We start from the raw sequence: 27,552 nt of genomic DNA, 5'->3' as shown, positions 1-27,552 counted from the left end.
CCGCACTTTATCGGTCTCGCCTCCTCCTCCTCCTCCTCCTCCTCTTCCTCCTCCTCCTCCTCCATGGCCTTGCCCCGCCTCCAGCCTCATCGACTTACCTTTCCTCTTACCTATAAACTCCCTTCCAATCTCCTCCTCCTCCTCCTCCTCCTCCTCCCCACCCCCGGGCGTCCCCATTCCTCCCACATCTTCCCTCCCCCCTAAATCATCAGTCACTGACCCCCCCCCCCCTTCACCCCTTCCATTTTCCCTCCGACCCCCTCTCACTGAATCCTGTTCCTCCCCGGCCCCTTGCACACGCCATTCGTTAGCTTCTCCTTCTCCTCCTCCTCCTCCTCCATCTCCTTCCCACCACCCTCTAGCCCCCACGTTTCCGCATCCCCCCCACCCTCCTACCCCAAGACAAACAGGTTACATACGGATCTCGGCGGCCGTTATAAAAGCCGCCATCGCCGCCTTCACCGTCAGTCCAACGAAGTCCGCTGTACAGGTAAGTTTACGTGGTATAGAGGCGTGATGAGTGTTTGTTTGCATGCAGACTTTTGAGATTGTGGCGGTATGTAGGGTTGTATGAGTATGAATGCTTATATGTGTGCAGTGGATTAAGGGTTTGGTCGTAGAGAGAAAGATAGGTTTTGTAACAATGAGTTTAAGTTCGATCAATGACGATTCGATCAATGACGATTTTTTTCTTCTATTTTATTGTGTGTTTTTTTTATTTATTTATGAAGAGATACACGAGAAAGGGTTTGCTGGATGAGAGAGGTGCGATATAGCTGCGCGTGGCCTCGGTGATCATCTCCGTCGCATACGTAATACATTCATACTGTTGGCTCTCGCCGAGTGTGGACGTGCTTTCCCTCTCTCCTTCCCTCCCTTCCTCACCCGTCCCAGCACAAAGATAAGTGAATCTACACATACATAACACTGTTTTTATCTACACACATTGTTTTAACTTGTTTTTAGGTTTTTAATATTCTTTATCTAGGTTTTATCCTTTATTTTACGTTATTTTTATTTTCCTTGATTGAAATGGCAACTACTTTAAACTGCCGGACGAGGCTGTTCCAGCTCACGAAGCGGCCCAGTAACACTAGGTGGCTGACAACACAACAACACCGTACACGCTCACGGAAGGTAAAACAAGAAAAACGTAATACTAGCATACACAGTGCCTTCCTTATCACCACAGTTACACACATAGCACTTGTACTACATGCATTAACACAATCGAGGACACAAACAACACACCCACGACAACCACAAACAAGCACTCACACACAAGTCTTTTTCGCTTACCATGGTTCAGTATTTCGAACGGCACACAAACAACGATACAAAAGGACACAGACGACACACCATCCTTCTCTTGCTGCTTCTAGGTGGAGACACTGGCGCTATGGTCAACCCTGGCCCTTATTGCCCTAAGTATTCTTGCCAACTTTGTAGCAAGGCGGTGGGGTGGGGGCAGGGGGCCATCCAGTGTGATTCGTGTCGTGATAGATCCGAGCATGCTGGCTGGTACCACGTTAGCTGTATCGGGTCTTTCACGCCGACTTACGCTGGATTGGTTGACAATAGTGTCTCGTGGATCTGCTTTAGATGCGGCGTGCCTAGTTTCTCATCCTCATTCTTCTCAGCTGATCCTATTCCACTGCTCAATTCCCTCGACACGCTATATCAACATAACACGGACAACCCTGGCACACAACACCTTCTCCTCTTGAACGCCAAACACTCGACACCTCTCACCTCTCACAACCCGGCTTCATTTTTCATACCCATCAACACCCACAGACAGGTGCGTTCCCTCCGTACGCCAGACTTGACCCATCATTCACCTCTCACCACTGTTACTCACACTCCCAGGCCTGCCCTATCACCCTCCCCCGATCCTACCTTTTCACTTTCCCCAGTCCCTATTTCCTTTTCTTCCCCATGTTCATCACCTCCCTCCTCTACTTCTTCATCCCCTCCCGTCTCTTCTGTATCTTCACCATCCTCACCTTTCCCTTCACTACCACCACATCATAACCACACTTCCTTCCGATTATTAACAATTAATTTCCGCAGTATCAAAAACAAAATAGCCCAATTACACCACCTAATCACCACACATAACCCAGACATTATAGTAGGGACAGAGACTTGGTTGACTTCTGACGTTGACAGTAGTGAGTTTTCCCTCCCCCCTTTAGTATGACCGTTTTTCGTAAGGACCGCCCGACAGATCTCGGCAAAGGTGGTGGTGTTATAATCGCCACCAAGCCAGGTCTTTGTGTTCAGCATAGGCCTGACCTTGACACAGACTGCGAAATCACCTGGGTCCAGTTACAAACCTTCAACTGTAAATCTCTTCTTATTGCTGCTTTTTACAGACCGCCTTCTACTAATACAGACTATTTACACAACCTTCAAATTTCTCTTTCACGCATACAGGCAGACAAACACATCTGGATCACAGGTGATTTCAACCTCCCCGACATTGACTGGACTGCAATATCCCCATTTGACCCTCCCGATGCTGACGCCCCCAATCCCATTATTCCCCACACAAACAGACGCCAACTACACGACACATTCATTGACATCATAAATACATTTTCACTCTCACAAACAGTACTCCAGCCAACACGAACACATACTGTAACGCGCCCCGCTGGCCACGGTGGCCCTTTGACCACAGCACACACACTTGACCTTTTTCTCACCAACAACATTCTTAACATAACAAACACTCAGGTTGTTCCAGGACTTAGTGACCACGACATACTCATCGTTGACGCTGACCTCCGACCGATTAGACATAAACAGAGACCCAGACAGATTTTCCTTTTTTCAAGGGCTGACTTAGACATGATCAAACAAGACCTAACTGCCTTCAGCACTGACTTTTTTGCGACAGACCCACACACAAGACCTCCTTCCACCAACTGGAACAACCTGAAACACACCATACACGCCTCAATGAACAGACACATACCACAAAAAACACTTTCTAGCAGGTACACACTCCCCTGGTTTTCCAGGGATCTACGCAGACAACATCGCAAGAAACAAAGACTCTACAGACGCGCGCAGACATACAACACGACAGATAATTGGACCGCCTACAAAAACCACCAAAAGACATTTGCCAAAAACATAAAAGTAGCGGAACGCAAACACATAGCAACTTATCTCGCAGACAACGTAAGAAATAACAAAAGAAACTTTTTCAGGTTCTTTAAGACGCGCAAACATGACACTAACACGATTACATCACTTAAAGACAACACTAACACATTAGTAACCAGCCCACAACACAAAGCACAAATACTCAACACACAGTTCCAATCGGTATTCACACAAGAACACAACCTGACACCAAACATGCCACACAGCCCCTTCCCCCCCATAGCCCCCCTTGACATCACGACTAACGGAATACAGAAATTACTAGAAGGACTCGACACAACTAAATCCACTGGCCACGACAACATTCCCGCCTTCATCCTTAAATCCTTTGCCCCCATCCTTGCCCCCATCCTTCAGGCCATATTCGCCCAATCACTGTCATCCACCTCATTACCCTCTGACTGGCTTTTGGCAAACATTAATCCTTTATTCAAGACAGGTGACCGGACTGACCCTGCCAATTATCGCCCCATCTCACTAACATCGATTCCATGTAAAATTTTCGAACACATAATACACAAACGCATAATGAATCACCTTGACGCAAACAACATCCTTACTGACTCACAACACGGCTTTCGACCCAAACGCTCATGTGAATCGCAACTCATTACTACATATCACGACATTACGAGGCTACTTGACCGACGTGACATTAAACAAGTTGACACTATTGTTTTAGATTTTGCCAAAGCCTTCGACAAAGTCCCGCACAAAAGACTGACATTAAAATTAAAATACTACGGTATTTCAGGACCTATTCTTCATTGGATCACTGCATTTCTTACTGACCGGACTCAACGTGTTCTTGACGGATCTTCATCTGACACTGTCCCTGTTTCTTCAGGTGTCCCACAAGGCACCGTTCTAGGCCCATTCTTTTCCTCCTGTACATTAACGATCTTCCACTGTCAACGCCTAACTCTTCCACTAGACTATTTGCCGACGATAGTTTACTGTTTAGAGCAGTAAAGACTACTGACGACTGCAGACTACTACAAAACGACTTGGACGCCCTCGAGCGGTGGGAACGCACCTGGCAGATGCACTTCCGACCAGACAAATGCAAACCTTTAAGATTCACCAGAGCGCACAACCCCCTCCATCACACCTACACTCTCCACAATTCAAATTTAGAATCAGTTCACACACACAAGTACCTTGGCATCCATCTCTCAACTAACTTGAAATTCAACACCCACATAGGCCATATCAGTGCCACAGCCAACAGAACACTGGGGTTCCTGAGGAGGAATTTACATAACTGCACACCTGACATTAAACACATAGCTTATGACACATTTGTGAGACCAACACTGGAATACTGCTCCACGGTGTGGGATCCTTACACACACAGAAACATTGATAGGTTACAACAAATCAACACCAAGGCGGCTAGGTTCATTACAAACAGTTACACTCGAACGCCTGGAATCACAACACGGATCAAACAACAGATAAACATGGACCCTCTTCACATACGCAGACAAGCACACAGACTTACACTTATGTACAAGATCACAAACACCCACATTGACATTGACCCACAAACATACCTACACAAGGCAAACAGTCAACGTACTCGTAACACACACATCCATAAATACCAAACATATCATACTAACACTGACGCATACAAGCACTCATACTTTCCACGCACCATACGTGACTGGAACAGCCTCCCTCAACAGATTTAAGACTGCGATACAATAGACTCATTCAAAAATCACCACAACACACCAACACTAGCAATTACACTTGATTCACTTCCCTCCCCTGCACACTCGGCTCCCCCGTCCCCCCAACAGCCAACAAATATGCGTGTTATGCACCTGTACGGCTGCCCTGCGCATTATTATCCAGGTCCAGATTCGTCTCCCATTTCTACGAGTTCCGGTGAAGACTCGGTTTCTTTCGTCAATTTAGCAAACACTTTCTGAACGTAAATATATGTCTGATTCTTATTACATGTTATATTCCTGGTGTTAGGACGTGTTTTTTTATTACATGTCATATTCCAGGAGTTATAAATTATGGAAATGCTGCATGCTATGATTCTACGATTTAGTTTTGTCGCATGCACTCCTTACATAACCCTTACAGTCCGCACGAGAAAAAATAGTCTGTTCCTGTCATATTCCTGGTGTTGAATATTGTTGGAATCCTGCACTCACCATGTTTCTACGATTTAACTCTGCAGCGTCCACTCCTTACCTGACCCAGCCAATACCAATACTCTGTTCCTTTTATTTATCAGATTCATGGTATTGAGACTTGCTGAATTACTAGGGCCCTATTCCCAAATATTTCTGGGCATAGCTACACACCCACAGTTCATATAAGGCTTTCGTAGGGATTTTGGGTATTTGCATGTGTAGTTTCATAAGCCCAGCGACAGTCTGACAAGGTTTTTCTAAAATACGAACGTGAAAAAGCCATGAGAACCCGACTAATCTCTTTTGTGGCCTTCGGAGAGAGTTGGTTTGAGTGGCGGAAGTGTTTGAGAATACCGGCCCTGCTTACTATGTTTAACGATATAAATCTTGTGTTCAATCCTTACATAACCCAGCCAATACATATGTCTCTCTCTCCCTCACCCCGCCAGGCAAAATGAAACTTTTGATGTGAGTGGCGGAGGTGTTTGATAATACTGCCCCTGCTATGTTTAACGATATAGCTCTCGTGTTCACTCCTTACATAACCCAGCCAATACATATGTCTCTCTCTTCCTCACCCCGCCAGGCAAGATGAAAGTTTTGATGTGAGTGGCGGATGTGTTTGATAATACTGCCCCTGCTATGTTTAACGATATAGCTCTCGTGTTCACTCCTTACATAACCCAGCCAATACATGCGTCTCTCTCTTCCTCTCCCCGCCAGGCAAGATGAAGATGCTGTGGCTGTTGACGCTTGCCGCTGGGGCCCTGGCTGCCGGTAAGTCCCCTCGTTCTTTCTCCTTTCTCATTTTTCCCACTTCACTAGGTACCCCACTTGACCATTAACCTTGTTCCCTCCAGACTAGAATTCCTACTCGTGAATTTGTTAAGTATAAACTCTCTACTTGCTCCTCACCTTACCATTAACCTTGTTCCCTTCAGACTAGAATTCCTACTCGTGAATTTGTTAAGTATAAACTCTCTACTTGCTCCTTACCTTACTATTAACCTTGTTCCCTTCAGACTAGAATTCCTACTCGTGAATTTGTTAAGTATAAACTCTCAACTCGCTCCTCACCTTACCATTAACCTTGTCCCCTCCAGACTAAAATTCCTGTTTGTGAATTTGTTAAGCAAACTCTCTACTCGCTCCTCACCTTACCATTAGCCTTGTTCCCTCCAGACTAAAATTCCTACTCGTGAATTTGTTAAGTATAAACTCTCTACTCGCTCCTCACCTTACCATTAACCTTGTTCCCTTCAGACTAGAATTCCTACTCGTGAATTTGTTAAGTATAAACTCTCTACTTGCTCCTTACCTTACCATTAACCTTGTCCCCTCCAGACTAGAATTCCTACTCGTGAATTTGTCAAGCAAACACTCTACTCGCTCCTCACCTTGCCATTAACCTTGTTCCTTCCAGACTAAAATTCCTACTCGTGAATTTGTTGAGCAAACTCCCCACTCGTTATTTATTTTTTTCATTTACCTCCTCCTCTTTTAAACTAAGGTCTCTACTCGTCCGTCCAACTCTTTGCTTCGTGGTTAATTAAAGTTGGCCAGTTCCAAAGTTTGACACAACGGGTTCGTCAGCTCGCAAACCAAACACAAACAACCTCAAAATATTCCTCCTAGAGCGTCTGGTGTTGATACAGAAGCTAGGAAATTTGAGAAAACTTTACAGGAAATCTCTTTAGTATCTGGGGGCGTATTATTGGAGACTTTGAAAGTGAAATTTGGCTTTCAAAATAGAGATTTCTTCTTCGTGTCCTTCTAACTCGTAGAACTCGCAAGTTTACTTCGAAAATGCCTTAAATGCCGCCGGGCACGTAAAAGTCCTCGAGTAGTACTTTTACAGACTCAAAAGCAAGGTTGATTTCCTGATGTCCAGCAAATGTTCGACAAGGAGGGACACTTAAGGCGGTGTCACACTAGCACTTTTTCCGTCGATTAATGCGATTTCCGTCGATTTTTCATCGTTCCGCATGAACTTATCGCATGAATTTGTCAGACGATCAGGATCGTTTCCGCCTGCAAATTTCCGCCTTTGTTTACATTTCCAAGACCAAGACCGAGACTTTCCGCGTGGCTTCAACCTGTCTCAAACGCTCTCCTGCAGTGACAGCCTTCCTCATCCTGGTGTCATTTCTGGCAATAAGAGGTGTCACTAACTCCAGAAGTCTGTGGTACTGGCTTTTGTCCAACCTGATCCAATTCTTCAGTCTCATGATCCTCTAAACTCAGCTCTTTTAACAGCCTGTGCCAACCATGAGCGCATCCATGCACGCTTTTTGGCTTGTTTAGCTTGTAAGTCTCGTATTAGGTTCAGAGCAGCGTATCTTTGCCGCAGCGTGGACTCCATGTTTGTTTACATTCCTTGGTCAAACACCGTTTGTGTGTGACAGGCTGCAGCCAAGATATCGACGATTTTCAGAAAAACGACGGAAAAAGTTGACGGAAAAAGTGCTAGTGTGACACCGCCTTTAGGGTCGTATTAAAAGACATTTCGCCGCCCAAGAACACATAATTTATTTCACAAGGCTTTAGTAGGAGTGGTGGGCATTTCCAGGGGTAGTTTTATGACCCTGGTACCGTGAACCTGAATAAACACTCATTAGAACCCGACTGACCCCCTCTTTGACCTTTAGAAATAGCTGATGTGAGAAGCGAGAGTGTCTTATAATACCAACCTTTAATATCACCCTCAATACCCAAGTTTATACACTCGTAAATAACTTGATTAGGCTAATGCCGAAAAATCTTTAAAACCTTTAGTATCTGGGGCCATATAAGTAGACTTTGAAAATGGCTTAGCTTTCAAAGGAGAAATTTCTTCTAAGTTTTCTTCTAACTCCGAGAAATCGCGACTTTCTTTCTAAAATTCCTTAAAAGCCGTCAAAATGTTAAAGTTCATGAGGGGCACTTTTACAGACTCAGAAGCTGGATCGGTTTGTTTATGTCCAGCAAATTTTCAACAAGCAGAGACACTTCATATCACCCTCAATACTCAAGCTTATTTACTCATAAAAAGAAAAACTTGATTGACACCAGATTTTTTTTAACCCGGTAGCAGCGACGGGCCAAATTTGTGGCTTTACCGTGTACCAGCGATGGGCCAAATTTCTGCCATGATATAAACCTCCCAAAATAGATGATGCATAAACTGATCACACATGCGTTTATATATTATGAAATGGTTTGCGTGAGTGATGATTCTTTCTCATTATTTAACTTAGAGGGGCCTTTAACCTAACCTAACATAACCTAAGAAACATGACCCCCGCAGCTACCGGGTTAAACCTTACTAGTAAATCTTCGTCATATAGCTTGCATTTGAGGTTATGATCATAAACAACCAAGATGCTATATGGAAAAAGTGATTCAATTCGCTCCACCTTCTAGAAGTGAGGTAATAACTACTACAAGGAGGAGAAGAGCTATTTGTACCCCTTATAAAAGGAAAGCTAGAAGTGTTTATTGATACGGCTCCTGATGCATAGTCGAAAACCTGACCAGTACAGAGAATACAGTTTAGTTTCCTCTTCATTTATGTTGTATTAAAAAGAAAATGGACTTTGGTGCGTGAAATCTTAATTCTTATCAGAAGATGTTGATGTTCCCAACGATTTCGCACGTTCGATGATGAGAAAGCAACGAACATCTTCCTCCCTCCCTTGCAAAGACACTGTGTTGGACTGTGGAATTCAGCCTGATCTCCACTAAGGCTCCCTTCACACTGTGCCGACTCTGGGCCACGACAACCCAGCGACTTTTAGGCCCCCTTCACAGTGTGCCGACTCTGTGCCACGACAACCCAGCGACTTTTAGGCCCCCTTCACAGTGTGCCGACTCTGTGCCACGACAACCCAGCGACTTTTAGGCCCCCTTCACACTGTGCCGACTCTGGGCCACGACAACCCAGCGACTTTTAGGCCCCCTTCACACTGTGCTCATTCAGCATCCGGCGATCGTTTCTAGACATCTTTCCGACCCTGAGTCGCTGGGTTGTCGTGGGCAAGAGTCGGCACTGTGTGAACGGGGCCTAAGACAAACGCCAGATTTTAATAAACGTCGTATTAGTATTTATGAAGTCATGTGTTAGATAGAAGCGTTGGATTTTCACAGAGTTTAGTCGACGTATCGCAAACCTGTCGTAAGTGATATAAAAAAAATCCACAAAACTATCTAACTATGCCTTGAAAAACGGATAAAAAAAGACAAATCAGCCACACTACTTATATGTGGAAGATTAACAGTACGACGTTTAAAATCACATGAATATTGTGTTGGACTGTGGAACTAAGCCTAACCTCTACCAAGTATATAAAAAATAATAATAAACAAGAGGACCAAGAATGTAAAGTACATGTGTTTAGGTCTTCAGGGCATATTTTACAAAGACTTCATTTATGTTGTATTAAAAAAAAATGGACTCTGATTGGTACGTGAAATCTTCTTATCAGCAGATGTTGATGTTCCCAGCGATTTCGTATGTTCGATAAAGAAGAAATAATAAATCTTAGCAACAAACATCTTCCTCCCTCCTTTCTCCTCCTCCTCCTCCTCCTCCTCCTCCCCCTCCCCCACGCCACTTTCCCACTCCCTCCACAACCGGTGTCATCTGCCAATCGCCTTCGATGTCCTCACCCCCGCCCCCCTGCCCCCTCACACGCCTCCCTCTCTCCACTCTACCCTGTCAACTCCATGATAAGTTTAAGTTCAATTCCTTTTCTCCAATGTCACTTTTTTTGGTTCTCTTTTTCTTTCTACTCCTTCAGTTTACCTTCTTACATACCCACCCGTACACACCTCCCTCGTCTCTACTCCTCTCCCCAGTAAGTCCTCTATTTCTCCTCTTTCCTGAACTTTAATTCCCTTTCTCCAATGTCACCCGGTTCTCTTTCTTTCCCCTCCACTCCTTCGTATTACCTCTATTTACCTTCCCTTAATCCGCCCTTTACCCACCTCTTTATTCTCTATTTCTCTATTTTTCCTCTCTTCCTAACCCTGGACAAGTTAACTTCAATCCCTTTTCTTCAGTGTCACCCTTTCTCTGCTTCTCTTTTTCACATTCCCTCCGTTGTTCTATTCTTTTCTTATTCCTTTACGATTATCCTACAGTGTCTTCTCCCTTTTCTCAGTTATCCCTATTCTCTTTGTCAGTCTTTTCTTCATCTTTTCCTATCTATTCACTTCCCTTCTTCTCTCCTCCCTCTGTCACTTCACAAAATCTCTTCTTCAGCTCCTTCACTACGTTATCTTCTTTGTCCCTCTTTCAGTGTTCCTCTTTTTCCTGTCACTTCCAGATTTTTCATTTCCACACTGTTCCGCCTCCCTGCAGTCCTTCACTCTGATGTTCCTCATTTCCTCCACCTCTCTTAAAACTAAACTCTGCTCTTTGCTCTTACTAAGTCCATCAACCTCTCCTACTCCTACTAAGGGCCGCTCTCACAGTCGTTTTGTTTGATTTGATCGTTACCAGTGGCGGCGATCGACGCTATAGTTTTCCACGTGAAACTGGCCTATGGGGTAGTGGCGGCTGCAGAGGAAGCGAGAGGTGTTGAGTGTGTGTGGTAAGGTGCGGGGCTAGACTAACCCAGCAGCCGCCACTACCCCATCGGCCAGTTTTACGTGGGAATACTATAGCGTCGATCACCGCCATTGGTAACGATCAAAACAAACAAAATGATTGTGAAAGCGGCCCTCAGTCCATGCCCCTCTCCATAACGATGCTCTCTTCTCAATTGCATTTCTCTATTACATTACATTTCTTACTTGTTTCATCTACTTCTCTGTAACTCTGTTCTTCACTTTTACCTCCTCGAGCCGCTAAGCCTTGAGTGGCGCACGGGTCTTTACTCACAAATGGACCACGTAATCCTCTTCAAATTATTTTCATTTTATTTCTCGGCCAAAAAGTTAACATGTATCCCATTCTTATTTACCCTAACCAATCCAATCCTGGCCTGGGCCGGTTGCTGAAAACTGCTACGGTTCAGGAATATGCGAGAGGGCAGATCTTTTGCTTTACTAACGTACGGTAGCTCTTCCGGTTCCCTTTTTTCTCCCCCCCCCAACCCCCGTCCCCCTCTGCTTTACAGACGTGCTCGACCCCAGCGACTGCACCGCCTTCCCGTGCCTCATCTTCAACGACGAGTTCGACTCCCTGGACCATGAAGTCTGGGAGCACGAAATCACCATGTCGGGAGGCGGGGTGAGTCATGTTTCCTGGTGTTACTTGTGATTTTTTTTTTTCTTCACTATAATCAAATGCAATGCTCTCTCTCTCTCTCTCTCTCTCTCTCTCTCTCTCTCTCTCTCTCTCTCTCTCTCTCTCTAGTGTAATTTGCTAATCCTGGACTCGCAACATGGTTTCCGTAACAACAGATCTTGTTCGTCGAATCTATTAACGTTCTATAACGAGCTTTTTGCAGCCTATGATGTTTCTAAATCACTTGATATTATTTATTTGGATTTCCAGAAGGCGTTTGATAAAGTTCCACACTACAAGTTGCTTCATAAAATCAAGGAAATAGGCAAAGCACTGGCTAAGCAATAGAAAGCAAAGAGTTGTAATAAATGGAGTGACCTCTGAGTGGATGCCAGTCACTAGTGGTGTCCCCCAAGGCTCTGTCCTGGGACCCGTTCTCTTCGTCATTTACATCAACGACATTGACCTTGGTCTCAATAATTTCATTAGTAAATTTGCGGACGACACGAAAATCGGCAATGCGGTACTTCCAGAATGTGGCAGGCGGAGCCTACAAGATTTGCGTAAAATATCAGATTGGTCAGTAAAATGGGAAATGCCTTTTAATATAAACAAGTGCCAGATTCTGCAGGTTGGATCTAGAAATATAAAGAAGGACTATGAAATGTGCGGCGTTAAAATTAAAAGCGTTCACTCGGTCAAAGATCTTGGCGTCACAGTCGCGTCTAACCTCAAGTTTTCCCAGCAGTGCAACGAGTCCGTTAAAAAAGCAAACAGGATGATGGGTTTGATTAAGAGAAATTTTTCATTCAAGAATAAAGATGTTATACTACCTTTGTATAATAGTTTCGTCAGACCTCATTTGGAGTATGGCGTGCAGTTTTGGTCTCCCCACCATCCGGAAGACATTGCTAAATTTGAAGGTGTTCAGCGTAGAGCAACCAAGATGATTCCTTCATTACGAAACAAACCCTACGAGGAAAGGCTGTCACATCTAAACCTGTTTTCTCTTGAAAAACGCCGCCTAAGAGGAAAACTGATCGAGTGCTTTAAAATACTTAACGGTTTTACCAACGTGGATCCGACCAAGCTGTTTGTGATGGATGATTCGACGCGAACGAGAAATAATGGCGCTAAACTCAAATGTAGACAAGTTCATTCAGATTGCACAAAATTCTTCTTCACTAATGCTGTCGTTCGAGATTGGAACAGATTACCACCATCAGTGGTACAGTGTAACTCGATTGCATCGTTTAAGAATAATCTTGACCGCTATCTCCTAAATCTAAATGTTCACTAGGTCAGTTACAACGTCATGGTGGTCGCATACCAACTGTCACTTAGGTTTAGGGCAGACCACCTTAGGGCCTGTGTGGTCTGGTTATCTATGTATATATGTAATTTTTTTTTCTCTCTCTCTCTCTCTCTCTCTCTCTCTCTCTCTCTCTCTCTCTCTCTCTCTCTCTCTCTCTCTCATAGTATGAGGTACAAACAAACTAAATATAATATCACCGAGTTTATATACTGTAGCAATGAAAGCATGCAATGTGTGTGTGTGTGTGTGTGTGTGTGTGTACGCGCCTATCACCCCACCAGTCAATCATAGTGAACTGTAGGTGGAGCCTCTTCGACGTCAAATCCCAGAGGTGGAGCAACTTGGGCACAGGCCAGTCTCACGCGGCATCAATACGAGCAATTCGTCTCCAGGCATGAGTTAGAGATCTTGAGTTTTGGGTTGCAATCTTTGTGCACTCCGCAAGCTTCTCGCAGGGCTCACTCACATGCCTCATTGAACTTTTTTGGTCAAATTCGTACTACATCACTGATATCCGGTAGTATCAAAAATATGAATAAAATATTATAAACAAATGTATCTCCCGACTGGCAACATGAGGCGACACTCGTGGCAAAAGAAACTCACTGATTAGCCCTGATTGCCAGACCATTAGTGGGCCACACCTTGCCTGGCCTCTGCTCACCACACCAACATTCCACATTCACACGGCAGTCATTACAGCCGTACATTTCTCAAGTTTTCACTCGCCCCGACACACACATCAGTGACTATAGTTATTTTCTTGTTTGTTTAAGATAAGGAAGCACGCCGCCTCGAATGCTTAGATCCACACCTTGCTTAGAAAGTTTGCACTTCAGTATACTGTTCGATAGGCCTGGAGTTTTGTAGTCATTATGAAATTAAGAGATAGCTATGCAGTGTTGTAACTTGACCACCAAACTTTATGGCAAGTCATTGCACCATTCCACTCACTACAAGGACGCTGAATTACTGAAAAGAGTGCATAGACGTGCCATAAGAATGATACCATCCATTTGAAGAATGACTCCACCTATATATGTTGGAAAGGAGACGATTACGAGGTATCTGAAACAATTAAGTATTCAAGTACCTGAATAAATTCAGTGATATCGATCGCTCCCATTTTTTTCCAAACTAACCAGAAAATCTAAAAAATAACGGTTTAATGATTCCAGGGAAGTGATGCAATACAGACCTCGATATTTTCTTATCCACAAACCCGAATCGCATGCCAGAGAAACAATCTTCCTGCGTTGAGTTAATGCAAAAACAATAAACATTTTTTTTAAGCTAATTGACCGAAACGTTTCGACAGAAGTAAACTCGGCGCTCCCGTGCTAAGTACAGCAAGTGCTTTACTCTGCTCAGCAGGTCAATTAAGTGCCTAACGAAGAGATCAAATAACTAAAGCAGGCAGCCTCGTTATAATTCAACAGACTTTTTGTTGCTTGTTTACCCCATTGTTTCCTCCTCCTCCTCCTCCTCCTTTTCCTCTTCCTTTTTCTCCTTCTTTTTCCTCGTTTTCTTTTCCTACTTTATTCACTTTTCATTTAACATCTTCTCCTCTCGACAGAACTGGGAGTTCCAGGCGTACCTCAACAACAGGAGTGTGAGCTACACCCGCGACTCCACCCTCTTCATCAAGCCGGTGGGTAGAGCGGCGAAAGGACTTGGGCAGTGCCTTTTTTGCAATGGTGTCTCGGGATGGCAGGATGTGGAAAGATAAGGAATGTTCTAAGTGAAGATGGAGGGAGAGGAAGAGACAAGAGGGAGGGTGTGAGAGAAAACTGGATGAGGTCACGGTAGACTACTCACTGAACCTCCACTCCTGTACAGATGGATAGCTGAACACCTCAATGCACATGGCTCTTAGGGGGTTCCAGAGGCTTCGAAAATGGGCCATGAGGCAAAGGTTTTATATAATACATTCACCTAGTTACTGTACTGAAGGGATAGGAGATAATTCACGGGAAAGACAACGAAAAAAATGTGTTCTTCCAGTTCACGATAGGAAGAATGGGAATAAGAGAGAGAGAGAGAGGGGGGGGAACGAAAAGAAAGTAGCTATCCACTGGAATAAGTGTAAAGCAGAAGCAGTAACAATAAGAAGGGGTAGTTTGGGAAGGTGTGCATGAAAAAGGTTGAAATCAGAAACGTGATTTACTTGTAACACGGCGCCATATAAAAACAATAATCCGCCAGCGCCACTAACGGGCTGTCAGGGACCACTACGACAATGGAACGGCGAGAGGTCAGCAAATAAGGGATTCCACGAAGAGACCAAGGTTCATATTCTTAAACGTAACGAGCTCGCACTATTTCCCAAGGCCACGGAGAAAGACAGACTAAGTTTTCATGGGTGTTTTTTCCGTTCATGGTCAGCAAATAAGGGGTTCCACGAAGAGACCAAGGTCCATATTCTTAAAACATATCGGGCTTGCACTATTTCCCAAGGCCACGGAGAAGACAGACTAAGTTTTCATGGGTGTTTTTTCCGTTCATGGTCAGCAAATAAGGGGTTCCACGAAGAGACCAAGGTCCATATTCTTAAAACATATCGGGCTTGCACTATTTCCCAAGGCCACGGAGAAGACAGACTAAGTTTTCATAGTTGTTTTTTTTCCGTTCATGGTACAAAAGTCCTATAAAATTATCACTAGGACCTCAAAACAGTCCATGAAAATCCCAGCAGCTTCTACGAGAGGCTCTTCAAACAGGCGAACTGAGGAGTCGATACGTTTAAGAATACGGGTTTAAGAAATCTGTGGTGGGTCTCAATGCCCGTGGAGAATTATACCGTTTGTTAAATTATACTGCTTGTTTTGCGACCAGAATTTAAAATGGAGGGATCGTGGGGGAAGGGGGAGGGCCAAAGCTTATCTCTTTCCTTCACTGGTAGGAGGGGGGGGGGGGGGGGTTGAGGCTCCCGTAGTCTCCCTGAACCAGCGCCCTTCAAAAAAGTCTGATGGCGCTACAGCCTGCACACGAATGATGATGATGATGATGACAATGATAATAGTAATAATAATAATAATAATAATAATAATAATAATTTATGAGTTGGGGGCAAACGCTATAGATGCGCGTGCCCTCGGTGCTCATCCCCGCCGCTTGTCTTTAATTTCTTGGTCCATCATCCTCCAATTAGCAAACTCGACGAAAGAGACTGTCGGCCCCTGTCCCGCCCTCTCCCTAGTACCACTGAAGTGTGTCTGAAGCAAACCTCTGCTGCACCAAACAGGCTCCCCGAGACTCACGTATTGCTAACCTCAAAACCCCTGTCGTGTAGCCCTGGGTGCACGCTTACCAGAGCTTGACAACCCTGGGGGAGTGTATGGTGAAGGAGAAGGACATTAATCTAGGAAAATTCAAGAACCGGAGGTGGGAAAGGAAGGAAAATGATAAGGACTAAATCAACAAGAATGTTTCCTTTTGTGAGAAGAACTGAGAAGAGAAGGGCAAGGGTTAAGAGACCGATAGATACTTTGCAAGGAGACAAATGATTTTAATATGTAATCTCTCTCTCTCTCTCTCTCTCTCTCTCTCTCTCTCTCTCTCTCTCCCTCCCGCTACGTCTCGCCCCGCAGCAACTCATGTCGGACTGGAAGGACGAGGCGTTCCTGAGCAGCGGTGAACTCAACCTGTGGGGCATGAACGGCCGCGGCGACGTGTGCACCGGGAACTCCTACTACGGCTGTAGCCGCGTCGGCACCGCCACCAACCTCGTCAACCCCATCATGAGCGCCAGGATTAGGACTCTCAGCGACTTCGCCTTCAAGTAACTATGGAATACTCTAAACTTGATATTTCAGCGAGGGGAGAGTGAATCAGGATGTGCTTCACTTTGGAGTTCACATAGTCACAGAATCTCAAGCATTTGGTAGAATTAAGTGATAAAGAGCAGAAGACATATTTAGTAATGGTGACAAACTGACATTCAAGTCTTAGCCAGGTGGGGATAATCTCAAAGCATCAAGGTCCTGGGCACGAAAGCCACTGGTAGCATTGTGTACACGGACGTAGCAGCCAGCTATCGACGAATATTTGGCATAGAGAGAGTAGGAGGGAGCAGAAGAGAAATTAATTGCTCTACAAGTGTTGATCAGTCAGTTTGGGCATACACGAGTTTAGCTGGCAACTTTCTCTCTCTCTCTCTCTCTCTCTCTCTCTCTCTCTCTCTCTCTCTCTCTCTCTCTCTCTCTCTCTCTCTCTCTCTCTCATTGACCAACGACCATTACAGGTACGGCCGCATGGAGGTTCGTGCGAAGATGCCCCGCGGAGACTGGCTGTGGCCGGGTGAGTAGTAGTAGCAGTAGTAGTAGTGGTATAGTAGTAGTAGTAGTAGTAGTAGTAATAGCATCCAGTATCTAAATTAGGTAAATCTGACCATCTCTTTCGGATCACCTCATGTGTGTGTGTGTGTGTGTGTGTGTGTGTGTGTGTATGTGTGTGTGTGTGGAAACAGGTTAACCCTTTTTTTGCACTCCATTTTGCCTCCTTCAAAATGTTAAAGAAAATAATAACTAAGAAAAATAAATAAAAAATATCTGCATTAACCGGCCGTAAAACAAGTGCCATCACAAAGTAGCCAGTGCGTTTGTTACCTAATCATAATAATAATAATCCCTCAAAGTCCAGCATGCATGACAGACATAAACGTTCAATGGAGCACCTTACCTGTCAGATAGATGGGCTTGGATTTCTTGATGACCGTCTAGTGAGACTTAGTTGACCAGTCCCGTATAACTATTGCGTTTAATCCTTCATCCTTCGCCTTCACCTTCATCCTTCGCCAATTTAGATAGTAAGATCAGAACGTACCTGCAAACATACCAGATGAAAATAGACTGTACCCTATTCCAAGCCTTTCCATTTCACTTTTATGGTTAAAGCTTTTCTTTCGTATATAGCGCATCGTATAAGTTACACCCTTTATAGCCTATTCTTTAAATTACATTGATAAGTAAGTGTCTTCCATGCAAAGTCATCTTGTATTTCGTCTTATTATATTCTACGAAGTCTTAATTAATGTTGCTCATGTCAATATATTTTCTCTGACAGACTTTCGTACTTTCCAAGCAGGATGGCGCCACTATAAACACCTGCGCCATAACGGGCTGGGGCCGACCATCAGGCCCCAAAAAGTCTGCCGGCGCAGTAAGCAGAAACGTAAAAAAAAAAAAAATAAATAAATAAATAGATAAATAAATAAATTTAAAAAAAAGTCACACCAAGCATAGCCTACTTATCATTTACAAAGACAAAATTAAAGTCAATGGAAGCGATTTTTTTTTATTTTTATTTTATTTTTTTAGCAGGGGCAAAAAAATCAGTAGCTTCATGGTGATTGGTTGTAACGAATGACAGACAGGAAAGAGAGGACGTAGATTACTGTAGCGGCCCAGCGTTGCCAAATTATCGTGCTCAGTTTCTCATACTTCCCGATTTCCATCCCAAAAGCTGTTTTCTGGGCCACAACAACGAGATTTATTTGTAGTTATTGTTGAAATGGTTTATTTTTCCTGTTTCCTGGTGATATTTATGGGGGAGAAAGCTGGTAAAAGTGATGCTCCGAGAATAACTATCTGGCAACGGTTCCGTACCCTACTCTGCCGCCAATGACAACACGGCGCAGCGCGAAGCCTATCACATCTTTATCCCAAACAACTCATTAACCCGGTAACAGCGACGGGCCAAATTTGTGGCTTTACCGTGTACCAGCGATGGGCCACATTTCTGCCATGATATAAACCTCCCAAAATAGATGATGCATAAACTGATCACAAATGCATTGATATATATATATTATGAAATGGCTTGTGCGAGTGATGATTCTTTCTCATTATTTTGCGTAACCTAACCTAAGAAACATGACCCCCGCAGCTACCGGGTTAAACTTAACTAATCTAACCAAACTAAATCTAACCTAGCCTGACCAAACTGAACTGAATCTAACCTAACCTACCCCGTCCCTCCCCCTCACCTCCCACCCCCGCTGCCAAAACCCGATCTGCCAGACTACGCTCATTTACTATTTACATGATTTTGACATGCCTTCGATTCTCTAAAAAAAAAAAAACCCTATGAGTTACTCCACCGCATTCAGAGACAAAACGACAACACATAATGTAAGTATTTTAACCTAGTGGGAGATGGCTACCACGTTCTTCACACGAGCGCCACGCCTCACTCCTTCATTGATGTGTATAAGTCCCTCACTGTCTTCCGGTTCTTCTCTCTTTCTTTTATGTCCTCTTCCTTCTCCAAAAATGCCTGTAGAGTTCTTTTTGTTTCTTCACACGAGCGCCGAGACACACTCCTTCCAGCTGACTCGGTGTTGTAGGAATCAGCTCGCATCGCAAAATAGGTCGCAGAGAGAGATCCAATTTGCTTGCTTTTTCTAGATTTCACTCCCCGCTATCGTTTACTTGTCCTGTTTCGCCTCCATTGCGTGGCATATACATCAGAGACACACTTTAAATCCAGAGAAGGCTTAATAACGAACGAACAGGGCAGATTATAGAAAGAATTACTCTGTTGGTCTGGTGTTTTCTTTTCTTGCCGGCAACCGTCACAAAGATCATAAGTGGACAAACTACGACAAAATTCACTGGTGTGTGTGTGTGTGTGTGTGTGTGTGTGTGTGTGTTCCCAGAGCGCATGCGTAGTGGACAGCAGAGCGAGGTATTTCTCGCAACATAAGCACCGCGCGGTTGCAATTTTTTTTCCAACGGTGCGCCAAAACAGTTTTGAAGTGGCTTACTGAACATCTTTTTATGTGGTTATGCCCTTAATGCTAGTAAATATGTTGGTTCCATAACTAACCTAAAGGTATTCTGAATAGTAACAGTGTTTCCCCTTACTTCTAGCCCATCACAACCAATCCAACGTAGCATGTAGGACATTGTTGGTATTCAACACAGTACTTATTTTCATATTGCCCTACAGCCATCTGGTTGTTGCCCCAGTACTGGCCATACGGAGGGTGGCCTGCCAGCGGAGAGATCGACATTTTGGAGTCCAGGGGTGGGTGCATTATACCTTTGATGACAATGGAAATAATGAGGAGGAGGAGGAGAGTTACAATAATATTAACGTAAAAAATAACGATAATGATTATAGTAATTATATTAAAAATGAGTAAAGAATAAGAATAATAAGAATTAGATTAGTAACACCAACTTTGTTTTTTGCTTGAAATAAAAATATATGTTCTCCGTTATACATTTCACTAGCTGTCTCTCTTCCCTTAAAATGTTCCTGACCAGTCTTTTTGCTTCACGGCACACCCATCATTTATCAATGTGCACGCTACATAGCCAGCCTCAGCCCATCACTATATATACCGACTAACTCCCGGACGTGTCCTGTGCAGGCAATGATGACTACGGTTCCATCAGCAACCGAGTGGGCGGCAGCACCCTGCACTGGGGACCCTTCTGGCCTAACAATTTCTACGAAAAGACCACCACCGAGTAGTAAGTAGCTGCCCTGAGCGAGACCTCCGGGTGGAGTCTATTGCAACGTCTCTTAAACTATTTTTACCCAGAAGGGAATTCATGAAATCATATATAGTATTAATTATCAACACGTTATAATTGACTGATGGTGATAATGATTTAACTGTCCTCTCCATGCCCCTTAATTACTGCCGTAGGAGGAGCAGCGTTCTTCACCAAAGTCGCTGTGTAGTGTTAATTATTAACATGTTATAACTGACTGATGGTGATAATGACTTGGCTGTCTTCTCCATTCCATCACAAAACCGGGTCACCTTACTGCCTTCTTCACAAAATTCTCTGAATTGCATAATGCGTGAAAAAAGTTTGTTTAGTAACCATCAGGAAGAGCCGGGAAGAACATCTCCACAGTCCCGAAATTATACATGTGCTAAAATATCATGAGGTCGTTAATTATAATGGTTGCGATTAACACGTTGATAATTCATTTATTAATTAATGCACCCCTGTCTGCCGTATGGCAATCTAGAATCATTAATTTTTACTGGAAAATAAGGTTGATTGTCTCTATCTGGAAAGGGAGAGGAAATTGTCATATCTGCAATAACTACGGTGGTGTACTGCCTCTTCAGTGTGCCAGGCAAGGTATTTGCCATTCCATTTTTCATAAGAATTCGCAGCAAACTCCTGAAGTTACGGAAATCTGAGAAGTCCGGGTTCAAGCGTTTTCAGTGGACAAACTGACCGCATCCTCTCCTCTCCTCTCCTCCTCGAACCTCTTTCTCATCAGTTTCTGCAACATTCCCGGTCTTCGTTCTAATTTTCGTTCTGTGGGACACCATCTCTCCTCCTCTAAACCTCACCTTCTCTTCCTCACCGAAACACAGGTTTCTGAGGCTACTGACAGCAATCTCTACTCTGTTCCCTCCTACTATCTCTATCCTAAATTTCAATCCAAAGCTGGATGTTGTGCCTACGTGCGCAACGACATTGCTCTCGTGCCCACGACTGTAGTGCTGACTTGTCTGATGGGCGAGCCTCCCATAACCCAATTAGCCAGTGGGGTACCTCTTTGGCTGACTGGATAAGGAGTGGCTCTCCCGTTACGCTGGTCGCGGGTTCGATCCCCGGGGCCGGCAAACCTTTCCTTGTCTGGATTAATTTCTCGTGTGTTTCGTTACACGCGATGGTCGTGTGGGAATGTAGAAAAGATAAAATTCTGGTATTTCACTGGTGGCAAGGCGGTGGCATCCTCTCCTGTGGTTCTGTTGTGTCACCCCGAGAGGGTAACAGGTAGAGTGATGCTCCATGCTCTCCGAAGTTCATAGAAAATGGGAACTCAACACACAGAAATTAATCTAAATGGGAATGGGGAGACGTGTAGTGCTGACTTGTCTGATGGGTGAGCCTCCCATAACCCACTTAGCCAGTGGGATACCTCTTTGGCCGACTGGTAAAGGAGTGGCTCTCCCGTTACGCTGGTCGCGGGTTCGATCCCCGGCACCGGCAAACCTTTCCTTGTCTGGATTAATTTCTCGTGTGTATCGTTACACGCAGTGGTTGTGTGGAAGTGTATTAAAGAGCAAATTCTGGCATTTCACGACCTTGACTCTTCAGAATTTTCCACCATCTGGCTAAAACTTCATTGTCATTCTATTACTAAATACATCTGTGCTGTTTATCTCTCACCTAACTCTACTAACGCTGTAAAATTCTTTGACAACTTGAACTCTAAAGTGGAGCACATCTTGACCCACTCTCCCTTCACGGAAATCTCTATCTTGGGAGATTTCAATGTTCACCACCAGCTTTGGCTTTCATTCTCTTTCACTGACCAGCCTGGTGAACAAGCCTACAACTTTGCCCTCCTCAACAATCTAGAGCAGTTGGTTCAGCACCTTACACGTATCCCCGACCGCCTTGGAGACCGGCCCAGCATACTAGACCTCTTCAATACCTCTAACAATTCTGCTTACTCTGTCAAACTGTTCTCTCCGTTGAGCTCCTCCGATCACAACCTTCTTTCTGTATCCTATCCAATCGCTTCTGTACATCGCCTCTGAAGAGGCGATGCTTCTGGCATTTTGCTTCAGCTCGGTGGAACGACCTGAGAATGTACTTTTCCGATTTCCCGTGGAATGATTACTGCTTCCAGGAGAGAGATCCCTCTGTGTGTGCCCAGCGCATCACAGAGGTGATTGTCTCTGGAATGGAGGCACACATTCCACGTTCTTTCTCTACTCCTCATGCTAAAAAGCCTTGGTTTAATCACGCTTGTTCTCGTGCTATCAAAGATAGAGAGGCAGCTCACAAAAGGTACCAGAGCCCTCGCACTCCTGCTAACCATGATCTTTATATCTCTGCCCGGAATCGTGCCAAATCTATTCTTCTACTTGCCAAAACATATTTCATTAATAGAAAATGTTAAAACCTTTTCTAATTCTTCCCGGGACTTCTGGCATCTAACCAAAAACATCTCCAATTTCACTTCATCTTTCCCTCCTCTTCTTAACCCTGACGGCAGCACCACCGTCTCATCTATCTCTAAGACTGAACTCTTCTCTAAAATTTTCTGTAAAAACTCCACTCTGGACGATTCTAGGCATATTCCTCCTACTCATTCCCCCTCTGACTCCATTATGCCTGTTATTAAGATTCTGAAGAACGATGTTTCCTACGCCCTCTCTGGCCTCAACTCTCAGAAAGCTTATGGACCTGATGGAGTGCCTCCTATTGTCTTTAAAAAAAATGTGCAAAAAAACTACAGAACGCTAAACCTCAGACCTAGCTATCATTTCCGATTGGGGTAAACGGAACCTTGTGTCCTTCAATGCCTCAAAAACCCAATTTCTCCACCTATCAACTCGACACAATCTTCCAAACACCTATCCCCTATTCTTCGACAACCCTCAACTGTCATCCTCTTCAACACTAAACATCCTTGGTCTATCGTTAGCTCAAAATCTCAACTGGAAACTTTACATCTCCTCTCTTACTAAGTCAGTTTCCTTGAGGTTGGATGTTCTGTATCGTCTCCGCCAGTTCTTCTCCTCCGCACAGATGCTTTCCATTTATAGAGGCCTTGTCCGCCCTCGTATGGAGTATGCAGCTCACGTGTGGGGGGGCTCCACTCACATAGCTCTCTGGACAGAGTGGAGTCTAAGGCTCTTCGTCTCATCAGCTTTCCTCCTCTTACTGATAGTCTTCTACCTCTTAAATTCGGCCGCCATGTTGCCTCTCTTTCAATCTTCTATCGATATTTTCATGCTGACTGCTCTTCTGAACTTGCTAACTGCATGCCTCCCTCCCTCCCGCAGTCCCGCTGCACTCGACGGTCCACTCTAGCCCATTCCTATACTGTCCAAGCCCCTTATGCAAGAGTTAACCAGCATCTTCACTCTTTCATCCCTTACACTGGTAAACTTTAGAACTGCCTTCCTTCATTTGTATTTCCTCCTGCCTATGACTTGACCTCTTTCAAGAAGAGTGTATCAAGACACCTCTCCACTCGAAATTGACCTCTCTTTTGGCTACTCTTAACTATTTTCTGTTGTGGGAGCGGCAAGTAGCGGGCTTTATATATATATATATATATATATATATATATATATATATATATATATATATATATATATATATATATATATATATATATATATATATATATATATACTTTTTGTTGCCCTTGAGCCGGCTCTTTTGTTGTAAAATAAAATAAAAATCCTGGCGCTTTGGGTATTGGTAGAGCGCCGACCTGTGTTTCAACAAGAGATGCTTGCCGCCTATGTCGATTTAAAGCAGGCGATTGGTTCAGTGCAGCGCGAGGCACTGTGGGATCTGATATCCTGCGGTTACATGGGATTCCTCCAGGGATTGTTTGTCAACTTACGGGCCTGCAGCCTACTCGGACACCACACTGAGACTGGGAGTGCTGTAAAGAGTTTGGAGTGGCGGGGGAACGTAACAGCTTCAGTCCTGTGAACACGAGAGTAAGGCAGGACTGTGTCCTTGCCCCTTGCCACATAACTTTCTACAGTGGTATGACTGGGTATTTGGCAAAGTTGTGGCCAAGAGTCATTGTGGAGCACCTGTTGGCAGTACCAGAGCATAGTCTTGGGTTACGTGATGGCAGTGTAACAAGACTTGTCACTTGACTTGCAATTTAATTTCGTTTTTATCCGTTTCGCAGCACCGCCGACTTCGCTGACTCATTCCACGTCTGGCGCATCGACTGGACCAGCACTGATATGAAGTAAGTCAGGCACACACACACACACAGAGAGAGAGAGAGAGAGAGAGAGAGAGAGAGAGAGACAGAGAGAGGAGAGAGACAGAGAGAGAGAGAGAGAGAGAGAGAGAGAGAGAGAGAGAGAGAGAGAGAGAGAGAGAGAGAGAGAGAGAGAGAGAGAGAGAGAGAGAGAGAGAGAGAGAGAGAGAGAGAGAGAGAGAGAGGGAGAGGAGATAAGGCCTAGGGCTCCCACGCCCCTCCCTGGTGCCAACAGTGGGAGGAATGACTTAATAATTGACACCGGACACAGGAAGCGGCTACGTATTGTCTTTCCCTCCGTCAGGTTCTACGTGGACGACGAGCTCAAGATGACCGTCGACCCCGGTACCAGCTTCTGGGACTTCGCAGGCATGGACAGCAACATTTACGACAACCCGTGGGTCGCCGGGGAGAAGATGGCTCCCTTCGACCAGAAGGTGGGTTGTATATTTCTTTGGCTTCTCCCCCTGGAGTCCCCCATGTTACAAATCTTCCCCATTCCTGATTTACATTCACGAAGCAGCTGCTGGCCTCGGTGACTCCCATAAAGTACAGTAAATGGAAAAAAATGTTTTTTGCTTACTATATTTTCTGGATTTGAAGAACCATCTGTAGTCTTTGGGTTTTGCATGGAAAGACAATGAATATTCTCCAAGCATTTACTAGCAACACAACACGATAAAACACTCCACACAGACATATCAACCATAATGGTACTGCACACCACTATACCGGGCTTTGTAATTGTTTCAACCAATGCTGTAGACCGAAGGCAACGCTCGTTCTTACTGTAACCGCCTTTTCTCTTTCCTTGGTACAGTTCTACATCATCATGAACGTAGCTGTGGGCGGGACCAACGGCTTCTTCCCTGACGGCATCGTCGCCAACAAGCCCTGGGCAAACACCTCCCCCCAGGCCTTCCTCGACTTCTGGAACGGGGTGAGGGCCAATTACCGTTTCCCTCCTCCGTACGCCTTACTTTCTTCCAAGATGGGCGCATCAAGACACTTCTAACACTAAATATGATGTCCCTTTAAAGACAGTTCTATATTTTTTTATATAGTTTTCTTTATATCGTTTTCTTTGTTTAGGGCTTTTTCTTGGGGGAGGGTCACTTTCCAGCACTTCCAGAAAAAGAAACAACGATATGCGTAACCTGCTGGAAGCAAATTGAAGGGAAATCGTTAACACTAACTCTGATGCTTCTTTAAAGACAACTCTATCTTTCTTTGTAAGAAGAGCATGTTTGAGGCATTTTTCAGCATGTTTTTGCATTCTTCCCGAAAAAAAGCGATATGCATAACCTGTTGGAAGCAAGTGCATTCAGACACCTCTAACATTAAAACTGATTCCTCTTTAATGACAACTCTACTTTTCTTTGTAAGAGGAGCATGTCTAGAGCATTGTTCAGCATCTTTCAGCACTCTTGCAGGAAAGAAGCAGACAAGCGTGTGTAGCCTGTTGGAAGTCAGTTTGTTAACGCTGCTCTCTCCTGCTAACAGCGTGACAGCTGGCTGCCTACCTGGGAGCAGGGCGAGGGAAAGATCAGCGAGGGCGCGGCCATGCAGGTGGACTACGTGAAGGTGTGGAAGATGGAGAGCGTGGACCAGTGAGCGAGGCCTCCACAGCTATCCCCAACACCTCGTCTCCGCCACGTTGCTCACATTCACGACTATAAAGAAGACAAAATGCCATCAATTCTTTCGTCTTGAGAAATATTTTAATTATGGTGCAGCTTATGGCCAGAAAATACTGAGCACCAGATTCTTATTTTACAATCCGACTGTATAGTTAAGCTGTGTGCACCCGCCGAGCATTCTGGCGCCTGTTCGCCTTGTTTGCCTGTAAGGGATGTAGTGAGCGATATCAGTGCTATAAATAAGTCGCAATATAAGTGCCTGTAAATGGGCAGCTTCCACAACCAGCAACAACGCCTATACAGCTTCATCATTTTCCAAAGCTTTAGAACATTTACGATTAACTAGCAAAACAAAACGCTTATGTTAACTATCCCAATTTCTTTACGTACGCCATTCGATAACTACATGATGAGCAGAGAAAACGGAGAACAGCATCATTCCATTCCATTTCCCTACATCCACCACGGCAGACTATGAGGGCTGGGAATAAAGGAGCGACATGATTCGTCTGTCTTTTGTCTTGCCCAATCTTTTCGAAGGTACTTGACGCATACGTTCGGTTACCAACATATTATCGGTTGGGTGTAAGAGGTTTTATATTGGTGTGTGCATTGATCTAGCGGGCTTTTGTTGTTTTTGTTGTTTTCCCTTAGGCTGTTTCAAGAGGAGAATATTTAGACTCCTCGCCACCCGAAGCTGACCTCTCTATGAGCCTCTCGTTCTTTTATCATTTGTCGGAGCAGCGTCTGTATAGCGGGCTTTTGTTGCTGTTCTTGTCTGTTTGTTTGCCCATGAGCTGCCTCCCTTGCTGTAAAAAAAAAAAAAGCAGCTCCCCTTGATGTATAAAATAAATACATAGATCTTGAGACGGCTATTGCGGGACTCAAGATCACCACAATAATATCCACTTGAAAAAGCATCAAACCTTTTCAACAGAGGAATACTAACCTGGAAAAACTGTTCTTTATTATTACAATCATCAGCGGTAGCCGTAATAGTAGTAGTAATAGTAGTAGTAGTAGTAGTAGTAGTAGTAGTAGTAGCAGTGGCAGTAGTAGTAGTAGTAGTAGTAGCTGTGATATCCATGAAAAGGAATCAAGGGAAAATAAAAATGAAATAAAGGATATATGGACCCTGGATGAGCAGACACGGATATGAGAAGTAAAAGAGACCGTGACAGTAAAGTAAGGAGGAGAATGGAATATAGAGGGGGGGGGGGGGGGAGGACTAAAATGGTACCTAACGAGTTAACAAGTGGGTGTTGACTTTTGGCTGACTTTTGCTTTACACTTATCAATGTTAACAACACCAAGAGAAACAGT

At 44.4% G+C, this 27,552-nt stretch overlaps 1 protein-coding gene and 1 long non-coding RNA gene across 3 annotated transcripts; one reads left to right on the top strand and one right to left on the bottom strand.

Annotated features, from left to right (window-relative positions):
- The first annotated feature begins 387 nt into the window (after nucleotides 1-387).
- Nucleotides 388-26,735, top strand: LOC126982683 (beta-1,3-glucan-binding protein-like). Its single transcript, XM_050834964.1, has 12 exons — nucleotides 388-490; nucleotides 6,057-6,110; nucleotides 11,435-11,547; nucleotides 14,436-14,510; nucleotides 16,450-16,640; nucleotides 17,103-17,158; nucleotides 19,811-19,888; nucleotides 20,238-20,340; nucleotides 24,512-24,574; nucleotides 24,894-25,026; nucleotides 25,410-25,529; nucleotides 26,093-26,735. Exons 2-12 carry the CDS (start codon nucleotides 6,062-6,064, stop codon nucleotides 26,201-26,203), a joined length of 1,092 nt encoding a protein of 363 aa, XP_050690921.1. The 5' UTR covers nucleotides 388-490; nucleotides 6,057-6,061; the 3' UTR covers nucleotides 26,204-26,735.
- LOC126982684 (uncharacterized) lies at nucleotides 6,055-7,556 on the bottom strand. Of its 2 annotated transcripts, none has more exons than XR_007735290.1 (2): nucleotides 6,411-7,556; nucleotides 6,055-6,329 (listed from the first exon to the last, which is right to left on the bottom strand). It is a non-coding gene; the product is annotated as an uncharacterized LOC126982684 (long non-coding RNA). The 2 variants fall into 2 exon arrangements; XR_007735289.1 differs by having other exon boundaries at nucleotides 6,571-7,556.
- Nucleotides 26,736-27,552: the final 817 nt, after the last annotated feature.

Source organism: Eriocheir sinensis, chromosome 51 (assembly GCF_024679095.1).
Source record: "Eriocheir sinensis breed Jianghai 21 chromosome 51, ASM2467909v1, whole genome shotgun sequence".
In the NCBI taxonomy this organism is placed as follows: domain Eukaryota; kingdom Metazoa; phylum Arthropoda; class Malacostraca; order Decapoda; family Varunidae; genus Eriocheir; species Eriocheir sinensis.
This window is presented reverse-complemented; position numbering and strand designations above follow the sequence as displayed.

Coding starts and splice junctions, on each gene's coding strand:
- LOC126982683 (XM_050834964.1), top strand. CDS start 6,062: ATGAAGATGCTGTGGCTGTTGACGCTTGCCGCTGGGGCCCTGGCTGCC. Junction 11,548..14,435: donor TCACCATGTCGGGAGGCGGG/GTGAGTCATGTT, acceptor TCCTCTCGACAG/AACTGGGAGTTCCAGGCGTA. Junction 16,641..17,102: donor CTCAGCGACTTCGCCTTCAA/GTAACTATGGAA, acceptor CGACCATTACAG/GTACGGCCGCATGGAGGTTC.